Source organism: Boleophthalmus pectinirostris, unplaced genomic scaffold (genome assembly GCF_026225935.1).
Source record: "Boleophthalmus pectinirostris isolate CB_2022bp ecotype Guang Dong unplaced genomic scaffold, ASM2622593v1 HiC_scaffold_4, whole genome shotgun sequence".
NCBI lineage: Eukaryota > Metazoa > Chordata > Actinopteri > Gobiiformes > Gobiidae > Boleophthalmus > Boleophthalmus pectinirostris.
In genome coordinates this window covers 25,325,894-25,338,866 of record NW_026571353.1, presented here as the reverse complement: position 1 = coordinate 25,338,866, position 12,973 = coordinate 25,325,894, and the positions used below count along the sequence as shown (strand labels likewise).

General features: G+C 37.7%; 1 protein-coding gene across 2 annotated transcripts in view; it reads right to left on the bottom strand.

Annotated features, from left to right (window-relative positions):
* The window catches only part of kremen1 (kringle containing transmembrane protein 1), a 115,243-nt gene that overhangs the window by 40,598 nt on the left and 61,672 nt on the right, over positions 1-12,973 (bottom strand). For both annotated transcript variants that reach the window (XM_055162021.1, XM_020937926.2), the window contains exon 3: positions 11,168-11,259. In XM_055162021.1, coding sequence (XP_055017996.1) covers positions 11,168-11,259 — 92 coding nt within the window. The remainder of the gene's footprint in view (positions 1-11,167; positions 11,260-12,973) is intronic.

Sequence of the window (12,973 nt, the reverse complement as noted above, 5' to 3'; positions counted from 1 at the left end):
CCAGATTCGTAACTAATCAATTAACTTCAAAACTAGTCTTACTCTATAGAACAATAGATGCATTTACAGCAGTGACCCAGGGTCACCGGGTTGTTCCACACCTATTTTGTTTACCTTTCTTGTATTCCTTTTGTTAAGGCCTATCCACGGTTTGGCACAGATGCCAATAATGCAGAATATTTTTACATTTGATCTGACCAGTAGCATTTGATCCCAAGTTTTGCAGTGATTTGCACAATATATCTAAATAAACAACACACAACAAGTACAGATACCTAAAAATTCTTTGTAGGAACAGTACTTCACACTGTGTACTTAGTTACATTCCACTACTGAACAGAGTAATACGCTGTGTAAAACATTGTGCCAGTTTGATAGGTAAAACTCCATTGTCTCATTTACAACCATTGAGGCTGGGAAAGTTCAAGAAGATCTTGTATGAATCATCGTAAAAATGTGCTCCATCTAACCGCTCAATTTCACCTCCAACTGTGCACCTATAGAAGTTCTCTTACACACACCAATCTAGTTTTTCTTTTTTACGATTTGAAATCTGATATTGAAAGTTGACTCAGATGTCACCTCTACTCAAAGTGCCATTTACTGACAACGTTAATCAATCAAAATTAAAGAGTAGGTGTCATAGCATAATATTTTCCACTTCTTTTTGTCATAAATTCTCAAGACAAAAGCATAAGTGCTCTGTTCTAATAACATTGAGGCGTGGCGCTGGTATGTTGCCAGATAGTTGAGGAGTCTTTAGTCATAAGAGTATTGTTCAGAAGTGACAGACAAGCTCAATTAAAACCCACCAGCTTAGCAAGTATTTTAATAAATGAAAGAGTTTGTAATTATTGAGGTAATTAAATGTTCAGGCAGAGACACATAAGAGGATTTAATAACTTGTTTTAAATGGTGCCGATTTGGAATTTTATGTCCTGGTATACCACAATCAGTAAACATAAACATTTAAAATAATAGGCTTGATGAAATATAATAATAAAATATGTAAAAAAGCCAACTCTAAACCAGACTAGAACCACACTATGGATATTGATTAATAGCAAAACTAACTGAAAAGACTTACCAACTTAGTTCACAGGGGTTAAAAATAAATAAATAAATAAAAAACAAGGTGGCATCTTTTTGTAATACTTGTAATGTTCTTTAAATGTACACCTGCTTATTACATATTATATGATTTTTTTTTTTTAATTAATCTTAGTTCATCTTTATTCTAGTTTAGACCTGGTTTAAAACTATGCTGTCTATGTCAATGTTGTAGGCTTGGTCTATTCCTTACAGTAGAACAGAGCTAAATTTCCTGTGAAAACTCCTCCTGACAGGTTGCAATAGCGACACTGAAGGATGGGTCAAATAAAATGAGAAAATAAAGTGTACCTTAACCTTCATCCATCCCTCAAAAGTTACAGACATCCAGTGATCTATTGAAACTTTGCAGCTGATGTCATCAACATTTCCTGGGGATGTGACGCTAAATAAATGTGAAAATGTGCTGTTGAAATCCATTTTGTATTTTTCTTGAGTTTTCAGCCTATATTAAAACATCTTTGTCAGTTTTTGCTAAGGCGCACATTGTGTCACCATGGTTACTGTTGAACATTTCGCCAGTAGAGATACATGTAGAACACCGCTATCAGCATATCATGATTACTGTCCTGTCTGACCATTGCAGATACTGTTAGCAGGGTCCCTCTACACAGAGTTTATCGTGACCATTAAAACACAGTTCACGGTATATTCTTTTTTTGTGTGTGATCACCGCAGTCCCCACGGGCACAGTTCACTTTAATCTCACAGGTGCAGGCCATTCATAATTTTGTGCCTCATGTGATCAAAAATTCTCACATGCTATTGGGCATTAAGAATACAAATCATGACTCTATATAATACATACAAATAATAACAAAATGAGAGCACAACTCAACACCCCCACTTAGTCACTTTTGGAAAAATGCATTCATATACACACACAATCAGGCCTACACACCTATAATTTGTTTTATAGTGCACCAAACATAAACATTTCAAAATGTAACAACTTAAGTTTGGTTGCTGGTTTTGCCATTATATCTGCAACCATCTCATTGGTGGGATAGTATTCCAGGCTGATCCTGCCATCAGTTAACATGGACCTCACAAAATGGTATTTTATGTCTACATGTTTGCAGCGATGTCTATGTACAGGATTCTTTGCTAAAGCTATAGCTCCCTGGTTGTCCTCACAGATTTTACAAGAACATTTGTGACCATAAAAACATTCCAGGAACTATTTTAAGTACATACACTCCTGTATGGTTGCAGCTAAAGCCATCTACTCAGGCTCACAGGTGGATAGAGCAACAGGAGGCTGTCTTTTAATCTTTCATGAAACTACCGGTCCATCCATGTTTAGATTGATACAATAACCTGTTGTGCTTTTTCAATCACTCACATCAGCAGCCCAGTTTGCGTCACTGTAATAGTACAATATATTCACATCTGTGTGTTTCTTGAAATGAAGACAATATACAATATCGGTCAAAAGTTTTAGAACGCCACACTTTTTCCAGTTTTGATTCATGAAAGTGTCAACTTTTGGCAGATATAACAGCTGAACACATTCGGAGCATTCTTTCTACAACAGAAATCAAATATTCGTCAGAAAGTTTTTTCCCAAGTCTGTTGCAGAAGTTCCCATAAATGTGTGGCACTTGTAGGTTGCTTGGCTTTCACTCTTCTGTCCAGTTCATCCCAAAACCAGCTCAGCGAGGTTTAAGTCTGGAGACTGTGCTGGCCACGCCATATTTTCAAGCTTTACCATTTTGTTCTTTTTCCTGAGCTTGTTTTGGTAGAGCTTGGACTTGTGTTTGTTATCTTTTATCTTTTTTTTTTTAACCTCTGACTGTTCAGTACTTACCTTTGTACCATTTCAAGCTTTTCATTGGACTTGCACAACTTGAATTGCAATAAATAACTGGAAAAATTAGGGTGTTCCAAACATTTTGACCAGTAGTGTAGTTTAAAGCCCTTTTAAAGGTAACAATTACATAGGGAATCTGGCACTGTGACTATTGCAGTCTGAAAGCTCAGAGTGACCCAACTCGTTTTTCTTGGTTCGATGTTGTTGACAGATCAGATCCCAGCACGCACAGTTCAAAAGAGCTTTAACTTGGCAAGTGCACATGACAGTTCCTCTTTCTGTCAATCAAAACTCTGCCATAATGTTTCAGCAGGCAAAAGCAAATAACCCTCTTCAAAACAACAGCGTGCCTCCCCAGGTCTTCAGAGAAAGCGCTACCTTAAGTTAAAGGAAGTTCAGTTTCAAGAAGAGAAGAATGTTTTGTAATTAAAGATAATAGAGGAGATATTGACTTTAGCCATAGTTTAGTGAAGGCGTCACAAAAATACCCAAAAGGCAAAAAGGGTGACTGGGTTAAGAGGCTGTTCGTCATAAATTAATTAAACAGAAGTGGTGCAATTAAGGAAGGTTAAACACAGGGGAGAAATAATGTTTGTGATAATTACAACTCTATATTTTTTCATAAGCAGAAACATTTGTACAACTGCAAATGCATTACTGAAGTCATTTATCTTTATTTTATATTTTTTTTTATTCAGTATGCCTTGTTTATCTCAGCTTTTATGTTTACTTTTCAGGCGCAATGTCAGCAACCTGCTTGTCTCCCATGGATATGTTATTACTGAAATGTTCCACAGTACAGCATTAAAAGCATCTATCTCCATGGAGACGAGAATGTGACGCCACCAGGTAAGTTACAGGTCATAACTGTTGAAACACCAGTCTGTTCACTGTAAAATGTCTTCTTTTGAGCAATAAAAACACATATACAAAAACAGCTAATAGATCAGTTAAATGCCATACAGTGGAACATTCCAAACAAAGCAATAACATCCCCATGGACAGTGTTGGGAAGTAACTGAATACATGTACAGAGAATATGCGTTCTGAATACTAAGTCTGTATTCTGCACTGGAATAATTCTGTGTTCCGGTACAGAACATTTTCATTTGGAGGTATTAACAATACAGTCACTTTTCTAAATTAAAAAGCAGTACTTCATCCAGCAATTTTAGTTTTGAACTGCACCCATAGACTCTACTGCACCACAATAGTCAGAAAAAAAACCCAACATAGCTCTTGCAGTGCATGTATATGCAATTTTTTTTTTTGTCTCTAAAGAGACATAAATGAATGCAAAAATAAAGTTGTTTGTAATTATATGTCGTGTTTTTTACTCTAGTATATAATGTATTACACTACCAGTCAAAAGTTTCAGAACACCCTAATTATTTTTTCCAGTTATTTTTTGCATTTCAAGTCCAGTGAAGAGCTTGAAATGGTACAAAGGTAAGAACTGAACAGTCAGAGGTTAAAAAAAAGATAAAAAATAACAAAACACAAGTCCAAGGTCTGCCAAAACTACCTCAGGAAAAAAGAACAAGATGGTAAAGCTTGAAAACATGGAGTGTCCAGCACAGTCTCCAGACTTCAACCCCATCGAGCTGGTTTGGGATGAACTGCACAGAAGAGTGAAAGTCAAGCAACCTACAAGTGCCACACATTCATGGGAACTTCTGCAACAGATTTGGGAAGAACTTTCTGAAGAATATTTGATTTCTATTGTAAAAAGAACGAGCCACGAGTGTGTTCAGCTGTTATATCTGCCAAAGGTGGACACTTTCATGAATGAAATGTTTAGAATACGTTTTGGTCAAGAGTGGGCATGCAACAATATCCAAATATCTCGGTACAATATTATCACAATATGCATCTCACGATACAATATTTATTGCGATATTTTGAGGCTAATATAATTGTAGATGGGAGACATTTTTTGCTTTTAAAATACCTTGACAAGATATTGATGTGAATTATTCCTGTCATAATCCCAAGAATTCAAGTAAAACACATATTTCTTCATGTTGTCTGCACTGAAATGAATCATGGGATATGTAGTTCCCTCTGTTTATAAGATGTTGCTTCTGTAAAACAATGCATTTAAGCAAAGAAACTTGTAATTTGATATATTGTGACAGTCCACGATATTATTGTGAGACTTTTGACAATACAATATTTTCGTTATTGCTACATCCCATAAAAAACTTTTAAAAGTGTGGTGTTCTAAAACTTTTGACCAGTACTGTATATAATGTAAAAGTATTCTAAGTCCAGTATACAGATCATGTTACAAAATACATTTTAATGCAGGTATTCAGCATTCTGAAACTAAATACATTTACATTCAAGTATTCTTCCCATCACTGCCCATGGAGACAAGCGGATAGCAGACCCTCCATCAGAAAAGTCTAGTTTGTTAAAATTGTGTTAGTTTGTTTGTTAAAATGGCTCAGCAACACTGGTCAACAAAGGAACCACCAACCTCCTCAGAACTTAATATTAGACTGAAGTCATTCTTGCTTCATGTATCTTATATACCTTGTCCTCTGAATCACTTTAGATAAAATGGATGGCGCAGAGCCGCCAACAGTAGTAGTAGGCTATTGTGTGGCTTGAGGGCTGGGTCATTATGCAACATTATCCAGTCTCATAAATCCTGATAAACGATCTAACCACTATCTGTAAACAGTGCAGAATATTGTATTCTTCTATCAACATGATTTGTGGCCTGCAATAAATACGCTAATGTTTTCAGATTCGTTGTTTAGGTTTAGTGAGTTTAGTGCATGACCACCTAAATGAGTGGAGGTGGTAGGGATGCATAATTTAGAAAGCAATCGTTTAATCATGTTAACATAAAGCTTTTGTCACTTAGACTAACTAGAAACCAATCAAGTATGTTACACTGTAAAACATAATCAAGTATGGCATCTGGAAACTACCCCAAGAAGTCTATTTATTTTTAAGTTGTATTACCCACATGCATTTCAAAAGCCTAAGGTTTCAAATGATAAAAGCTGATGGAGGGAGAATATTTTAATATAATGTACACTTTTATATGCAAAAGGCTACTTCAACTTGTACATTTTATCCTGTAATTAAAGGTGAACTATATAACTCTCTGGGGATATTTTTAGATTTTGACAATTTTTTGTCTCCATAGAGAGCTTATCACTTTGCTGAAATGCTCAGCATGACATTATATGTATGTATCTTTATGGAGACAATCCATAAGAGTGTATACTTCAAGTTATTATTTTTAGCAATAGAAACGACTGTAAAGCAAAATATGTAACTGAAGGAGTAAAGGCAAGGCAATTACATTTCCACAGAGACAAGCAAGTAGTGGACCTCCGACCAGAAAAGTTGGGTTTGTGGTTTGGGGGAGTTTGTAGTAAATTTAAATGACATAATTTGGGAAAAAGTCCAAATCTGCCCTACATATCAGCCCAAAAAATTTGTATATACTGGGATATCGGTTGCTTTTCTTTCTAAACAATTGGTATCGGTATAGACCTCAAAATGATGATCCATCTCTATTACTTCGTACACCTTTAATTGAAAACAAGCACCAAAGATCTGTAGTGAACAACATTCTCTCAGACATCCTCCTTATGATGTTGCCAGCTCTGAGTATTTTCAGCGTTTGGTGACTCAATGCCCTGGCCTGACCCGCCTGCACTGGGGCGTCTCCTCTTCAGGGTGGTATGGTCCAGATGACAGGGCTGTGGACCGGATGATAGAGTGACCAAAGATCTCTCAGCACCAACACGCGACATCAAACGTGGAGAGAAGCGGCGGAGCAGACAAAACAATGGTCAGACTGAACGAAAACAGAGGCCCAGAGCATGGCGGTGTCTTTAGCAGCGGGGGGAGGAGCTGACACAGCGCTAGTTTTACAGAAAATACACAGAGACGGTTACTTTCACTTCACGTTTAAAGCTGCATTATGGAACTTTTCTGGTGGTGGGTCTACCTGGCTGTTGGTGATGTTATTGCTTTACCTGATATGTCATTAAACCATAGACCATTAAACCATGTAAAAAAGCCAGGTCCATATTAGGAATAGGAATTTATTTACAGATAAAATTGGAATTGGAGTTAGAGTCAATGGACCCGGAAGCACAGCCGTGGTCACTTTCTATTTGGAATACAGCAGCTAACAGTTTAATTATGCCATTTATATATACATTCTACGCATTAAATACATCTATCTTGTATTGAATTGTGTGTTTTTATTGCTTAAGAAGGCTTGAACCCGTGGTAACAGCTGCTTGTGTCCATGAAAATAGTTTAGATAATTAAAGCTTAATGCCATGCAGTGGAATATTCCATGGAAAGCAATTATCTCTATGGAGATAATCAGGTGACCAAAACATACACAGCGCATCTTTAATAAGAGCTTTGATGTTCTGTAATTACAGATGATTGTCGGATGAGGTAATGTCATAGTTGGAATAAGAACACCACCCAAAAAGTAAAGGGTGACCGGGGTTAAGAATGTGTTTGCCATGAATTAATAGGTGCAATTTTCTTGAGGTTAAACACAGGTCAATAATAATGTTGATGATAATTCAAACACTGTTTTCATAAGCAGATACTAATTAACATTTTCACAACTGCCACTGTACTCCTGAGGCTGCTCATCATTTACTTTATTGAGATTGGTACAATATGTATCTTTCTTTTATTAGAGTACGGCTAGGCGATTCATCAAATATGAATCAATACTGTCATACAGTCATTTGTAATTATTATTCAGCTAATTATTATTTATACTTTGGAGAAATAAATTGTTAGATTTTTTTTTTTTTTGTATATAATGACAGTGATTTAACCCTCTCCAGGCAGGTGTTGCAGATTTGCAACAGCTAAATTCCAATTACCTACTTACTTCACATCCATAGGGATGCATCAGGAGCCTTTTCTCCCATCCATGCTGATAAACGTGGACGATGCAGACTGTGCAAGAATGGCTCCACGCAAATGGCTTGCCAGAAGTGCAAAATACTTTTTTTGTTCACAAAGGATAAAAAAGTCAGGATTGTATATTACTACCCCATATTATAATTTTCCCCAAATATCAGATTTTTCCTGATACTAAAAATTAATTTGAGCCTGAGAGGGTTAAAGTACCAGATTTTACAGTTGTGGAAAAATAGTGGTCCAAAGCTCTTCCTCACTTACCTTATGCATTCTGAGCATCCTAATTATTCATTACACTAGTTTATAAGCACTTTTCATAACTTTCAGAGACCAGAGCAGAGTTATGACATGGCAGTAAAGTTAACAACTAGCGTGCTAGCATGCACTTTCTAATTATTGGACAATAAAATTTTTCATAATTAGATACATACAGTACACAGCAGACTTACTATGATCTCAAAAGCTGCAAATACAATATTAGTATAAGTACAGTACTGGGGAAAGAGAAATTTTGCTCAAATACATGGGGAAAAATGTAGGACAGGGCCTTTAAAGAGCATTATGTAACTTTTCTAGAGGGAGGTCTGCTGCTTTGCTTGAGTCCATGGAGCGAAGCCTTGGAGCAGACAAAAAGAATGGACAGACTGAAAGAAAACAGAGGCCCACAGCGCGGTGTCTCTGGCCGCTGAGGAGGTGCAGACACTGGACTCATTTAACAGGGTTTCAGACAATACACAGAGACAGCAGGAGCACCATGTGGACTCTGGGGCTGGATAATAAGTTAGAATAAGTTAGACATCTGCAAGGAGCAAATAAGCACACAGTGTTTAGAGCATTGGCAGGATAATCTTATTCGGTAAGGGCCCTGGTTTTCATAGAGTTTTGTATAACAGGCAGAGTGCAGATACTCATCATAACAAATACATAAACGCACCATGTATTATTTTTAAAACCTCTTTTGTGTTTTGTTTAGTTTTGTTCACACATGTTTAACAGAAAAACTTCATATTTAGGTTCTTCCCTCAAACTGAAAACACTCTGTTCCACCTTGTGATGTCATACAGGAAGTGCTCCACTGTGTTTTTAAACTCCATACACTTTCACTAGAATCATTTTAATAATTTCAGTCTTGCAGTTGCAGAGGATTTTAAAGGTGCTTTTTGGTTAAACATTTCCACCTTACATTTATTCAGTTACAGGTGGTTTTATAGCTCAGAAATAACTAGAAACACAGGCATTCTGACTTTCACCTCTCCACAGATCTGACCTATAACTTGGTCTTGTCTGGTCTCCGTGAAGATAGAAAGGAAGGTTTAATACCATACTGTGAAACATTCCACACAAAGCAATAACATCTCCATGTAAAAAAGCATTTGATGGGCCCTCCACCAGAAATGTTACACAATGCACCTTTATGTAGGTCATTCTAATACCCATTCTGCCCTCTCACACTCCATACAGAGTACCAGGTCGTGCAGCTAACGGCTCACAGCTACCTTTATCAGAGCGACTAATGTCTCCAGAGCTTTTCAAAGAGTGGCCTTTAGTGAAGAATGCCTCTCAGATGGGATCACAGTGAGCAGGCTGCAGGGCTGTGGGGGTATGGTGGTATAAACATGCACAAAGCGGTATTAACTGTAATACTGTGTAGGTGGTGAGTGTGGGCTGCCCCTTGTGGTATGCGGGACCTCTGCAGTTTGAGTATTTGTTATGCTTTTGAAGGATTACCTAATCCATAGTTTAGTCTCATTTTAGACTTGGTTTAGTCTAATTTTAGACTATGTTTCGCTCTAATTTAAAGGTCCTGCATTATGCAAAATTGACTCTTGTGAGCTTTAAGCCATGTTCCTATGTTGTGTTTTGTTTCATTCACATATTCATTCACATCTGTCTACACACACAAATGCTCTGTTCCACATTGTGATGTTGTGTAGAGGTAGTTTTCACGTTAACAGATAACTTTTTACTGTTTGCTTCAAGGCTGAAATCATCCAAATGATTCAAGTGAAGGTGTATGCATTTTAGAAAAGCTCCACAGTAGAGTTATTCCTGTATTACCACATGACATCACAAAGTAGAACAGAGTACTTTCTGTTTGGGAGAAGAACCAAATATAACCTAAATATGTAGGATTTGTCTGTTGAATGTGTGAATGAAACAAAACACACATCCGTTTATGATGTTGATGAGGAAACAATATTATAATAACAAAGACCAGAAAATAGCGTAATAATAATGATAAAGTCCGAGTTTAGATCTGGTAGTCTCGGGGAAAGCCAAATATTATCTTTATTGATTCACATAAACCATTTCAAACTGTTTCTAAACCTTATTGCAAGAAGGTAGCAAAAAACAGACATATATTTAAGACCAACTGACTGTTTACCTAATACACCCATTCACCTCTGCAGGAATTCAAGTCTTTGGCATCAAATCTGCAGTTCCACCTCAGCCTCTTTTCATCAGCGGTGATTAAAAAGGTGGAGAAACTATAACGTAAGAGGATTAAGTCTAAACAAATGCACGGAAACCAAACTGGTCCTGAAGTCAGCACTCAGTCAAACTAATCAGTCTGCTAATAATGAGATATGGTTCATTTCCAGCACACACAAAGCCAACTAAACAAGAACATACATAGAATTATTCCTCACAACATTGTCAAAACAAGCACAACGCCAAAGGGTAAAAGTACGCAAAACCCACACACACTCATACACACAAGTAGTCAAATTAGAGAGATGATTGGCAGCTCATATTATAGGCAGAACAGGCCCGGGCACGGAGGGGGAGGGGTGACGGGACCAATTAGAGACATTTTTGTGGATGATAATAACTATAATACAAGTCTATAAAGGCTATTGATGGCAGCAGTGCAGATGAGCAGAGTAATGAAAATACCTGTGTGTGCCCAAAATACGGACCCGAGGCATGACCCGTGACTGTGCATGTGTTTGTGTGTTTTTGTGCGTGTGTGTGATGAAAGAGAGAGAAAGAGGGAGTGAGAGGAGTGAGCAAAAGAGGGAGAGACACAGAGAGACAGAGAGAGACAGGAGGGGTAGGGAGAGAGATGAAGGGAGAAGAAGGTGGAGCAGTATAAGAGGAAGAGTCTTTCTCACTCTCAAGGGAGTGAGAAAGAGTGAGGGATATTGAGACAGAGGATGAAATGGAGAGAGGGGTACAGAGAGAAAGGAAGAGGGAATTTGGGATGCAAAGAGAGGGTGAACAAGAAAGAGGAGAGTGAGTGAGAGAGAAAGAGAAATGAAAGGAGGCTAAGAGAAAGGGAGAGAGAGAGCAGGAGGAGGAGTGCCAAAGACTCACTCTGGCAGGTGGGGATGTCACAGTAGCGCCAGTAGATGCCATCTTCATGGTCTGCGATGTAGCACCAAGGCTGAACGTCTCCATCTGGATTCCTGAAACAAACAACAGGGGTCAAACAACAATGAAAAAATCTAATTAAAGCAAACTTATTATGCAAAATGGACTTTTCAGAGCTTTTAACCATGTCATCGTTGTTTCCCCTTCTCATTTCCCCTCTCAGAGTTTGGAGAGTTGTTTTGAGTGATTGTGCGTGTTTGAGCAATCTTTCTCTAATAGCTTATTTTCAAAACAACAATCAATCCCTGTTTTCACCACCACCAGCATACGCCCACTGTTCTGTATTTGCTTCGTTGTTTAATTTTATTTTCATAATTGATCACGTGCATAGGAATTGGCAGCATCACATTGTCATTGTGATACAAATGGAAAAGAATGTTGTTGTGATGACGTCACATCACAGCACAACAACGTCTGCTCCCATTGGGCACAGCAGTTTTCTAACACTGAAGTCTGTGAGCTTGTTTCTTTTATCGAGTCACCAAAAAGTCAATAGTTTAGATTTTTTTTTTTACTTTAATGGCCAGAAAAGCATTTGATTTAGTTCCCTCACAGATGAAAGAGTCACTGAGAGGAGGTGAGGACAGAATGAAATGAAAGTAAAAACAACAGAGACGGTCCGTCCTCTGAACTGCTGGCTCTGGTGCTCAGTATTGTTTCAAAGACTAATCCTCCCGTCACTCAAACACCATCAACCCCACAAGTCTGTTGTCTTAGCCTCTACTTCTACTCTACCTGTCAGTCACGGGACAAACTGCTGCTACGGAGTTTAGCAGGGGTCATGGAGGAGGCTACTGTGGTAAATGTCTTAAATATTATCAGTACAAATATATGCAATGAAGTATTTGTTATAAGGTCCTATATTATGCAATAAGGCCCTATATTACGCTATATTATGCATTTTGCACTGCTGTGAGCTTTAAGACAGTTTATATTGTTGTTAAGCCATCAAAAACATGTTTGAGTAATCCTTTAATATTAGTCTGTCAAAATTTTCAAAGCTCAGCATGCTCTGTTCCACCTTGTGATGTCATGTAGTGGTATTTTTCAAATTAACAGCTCCTTTTACCTTAAGTTTAGTAGAAATCAGCTATTCCAGTGCTGAAATTACTTAAATGATTCTAGTGATGGTGTGTAGAGTTTAAAAACACAGTGGTGCACATCCTGTATTACCACATGACATCATAAGGTGAAACAAAGCGTTCAGTGTATATATTTATTGTTCAGTATATATTTATTATTGCCTCTCCCTCTTGGCAGACGTGTCAGTCAGAGAACACTCCACTGCTCTTGAGGTGGTGGTGGGGGGGCAGAGGTAGAGTGGAGGTCATCGGCTCTTTGCAGTGAAGCAGATGCGGGACTGTTGTAAAACTCAGGGTGAAGGGCTAAAAACCTTTTGTCTGAAGTTACGCCACTTTTGAACCTCAGAAAGATACTTTTAACCCATCATGAGGCACTGACAACCCCCCTGGTGCTTTTAAGTGTCACTTTCAATAGTGAAGATAGAGAGTGGAAAATTGAAATGGCCTTTAGCACTTCAAGACTGTGACTTCTAAGCAGAGGTGAGGAGAGCAGCTGAAAATATTATGCAAAGAAGAAGTTCAAAATAGTTGTTCAAATTCAAGTATAAGAGAACACGAGGATTTGGGGAAACTACTGCTCAAGTAGGAGTAATTGTAAGAGTAATGGTCTGGACAAAACATCTGATTAAAAATTTGAAGTCAATGTAAATCATATCTGAAGGAACAA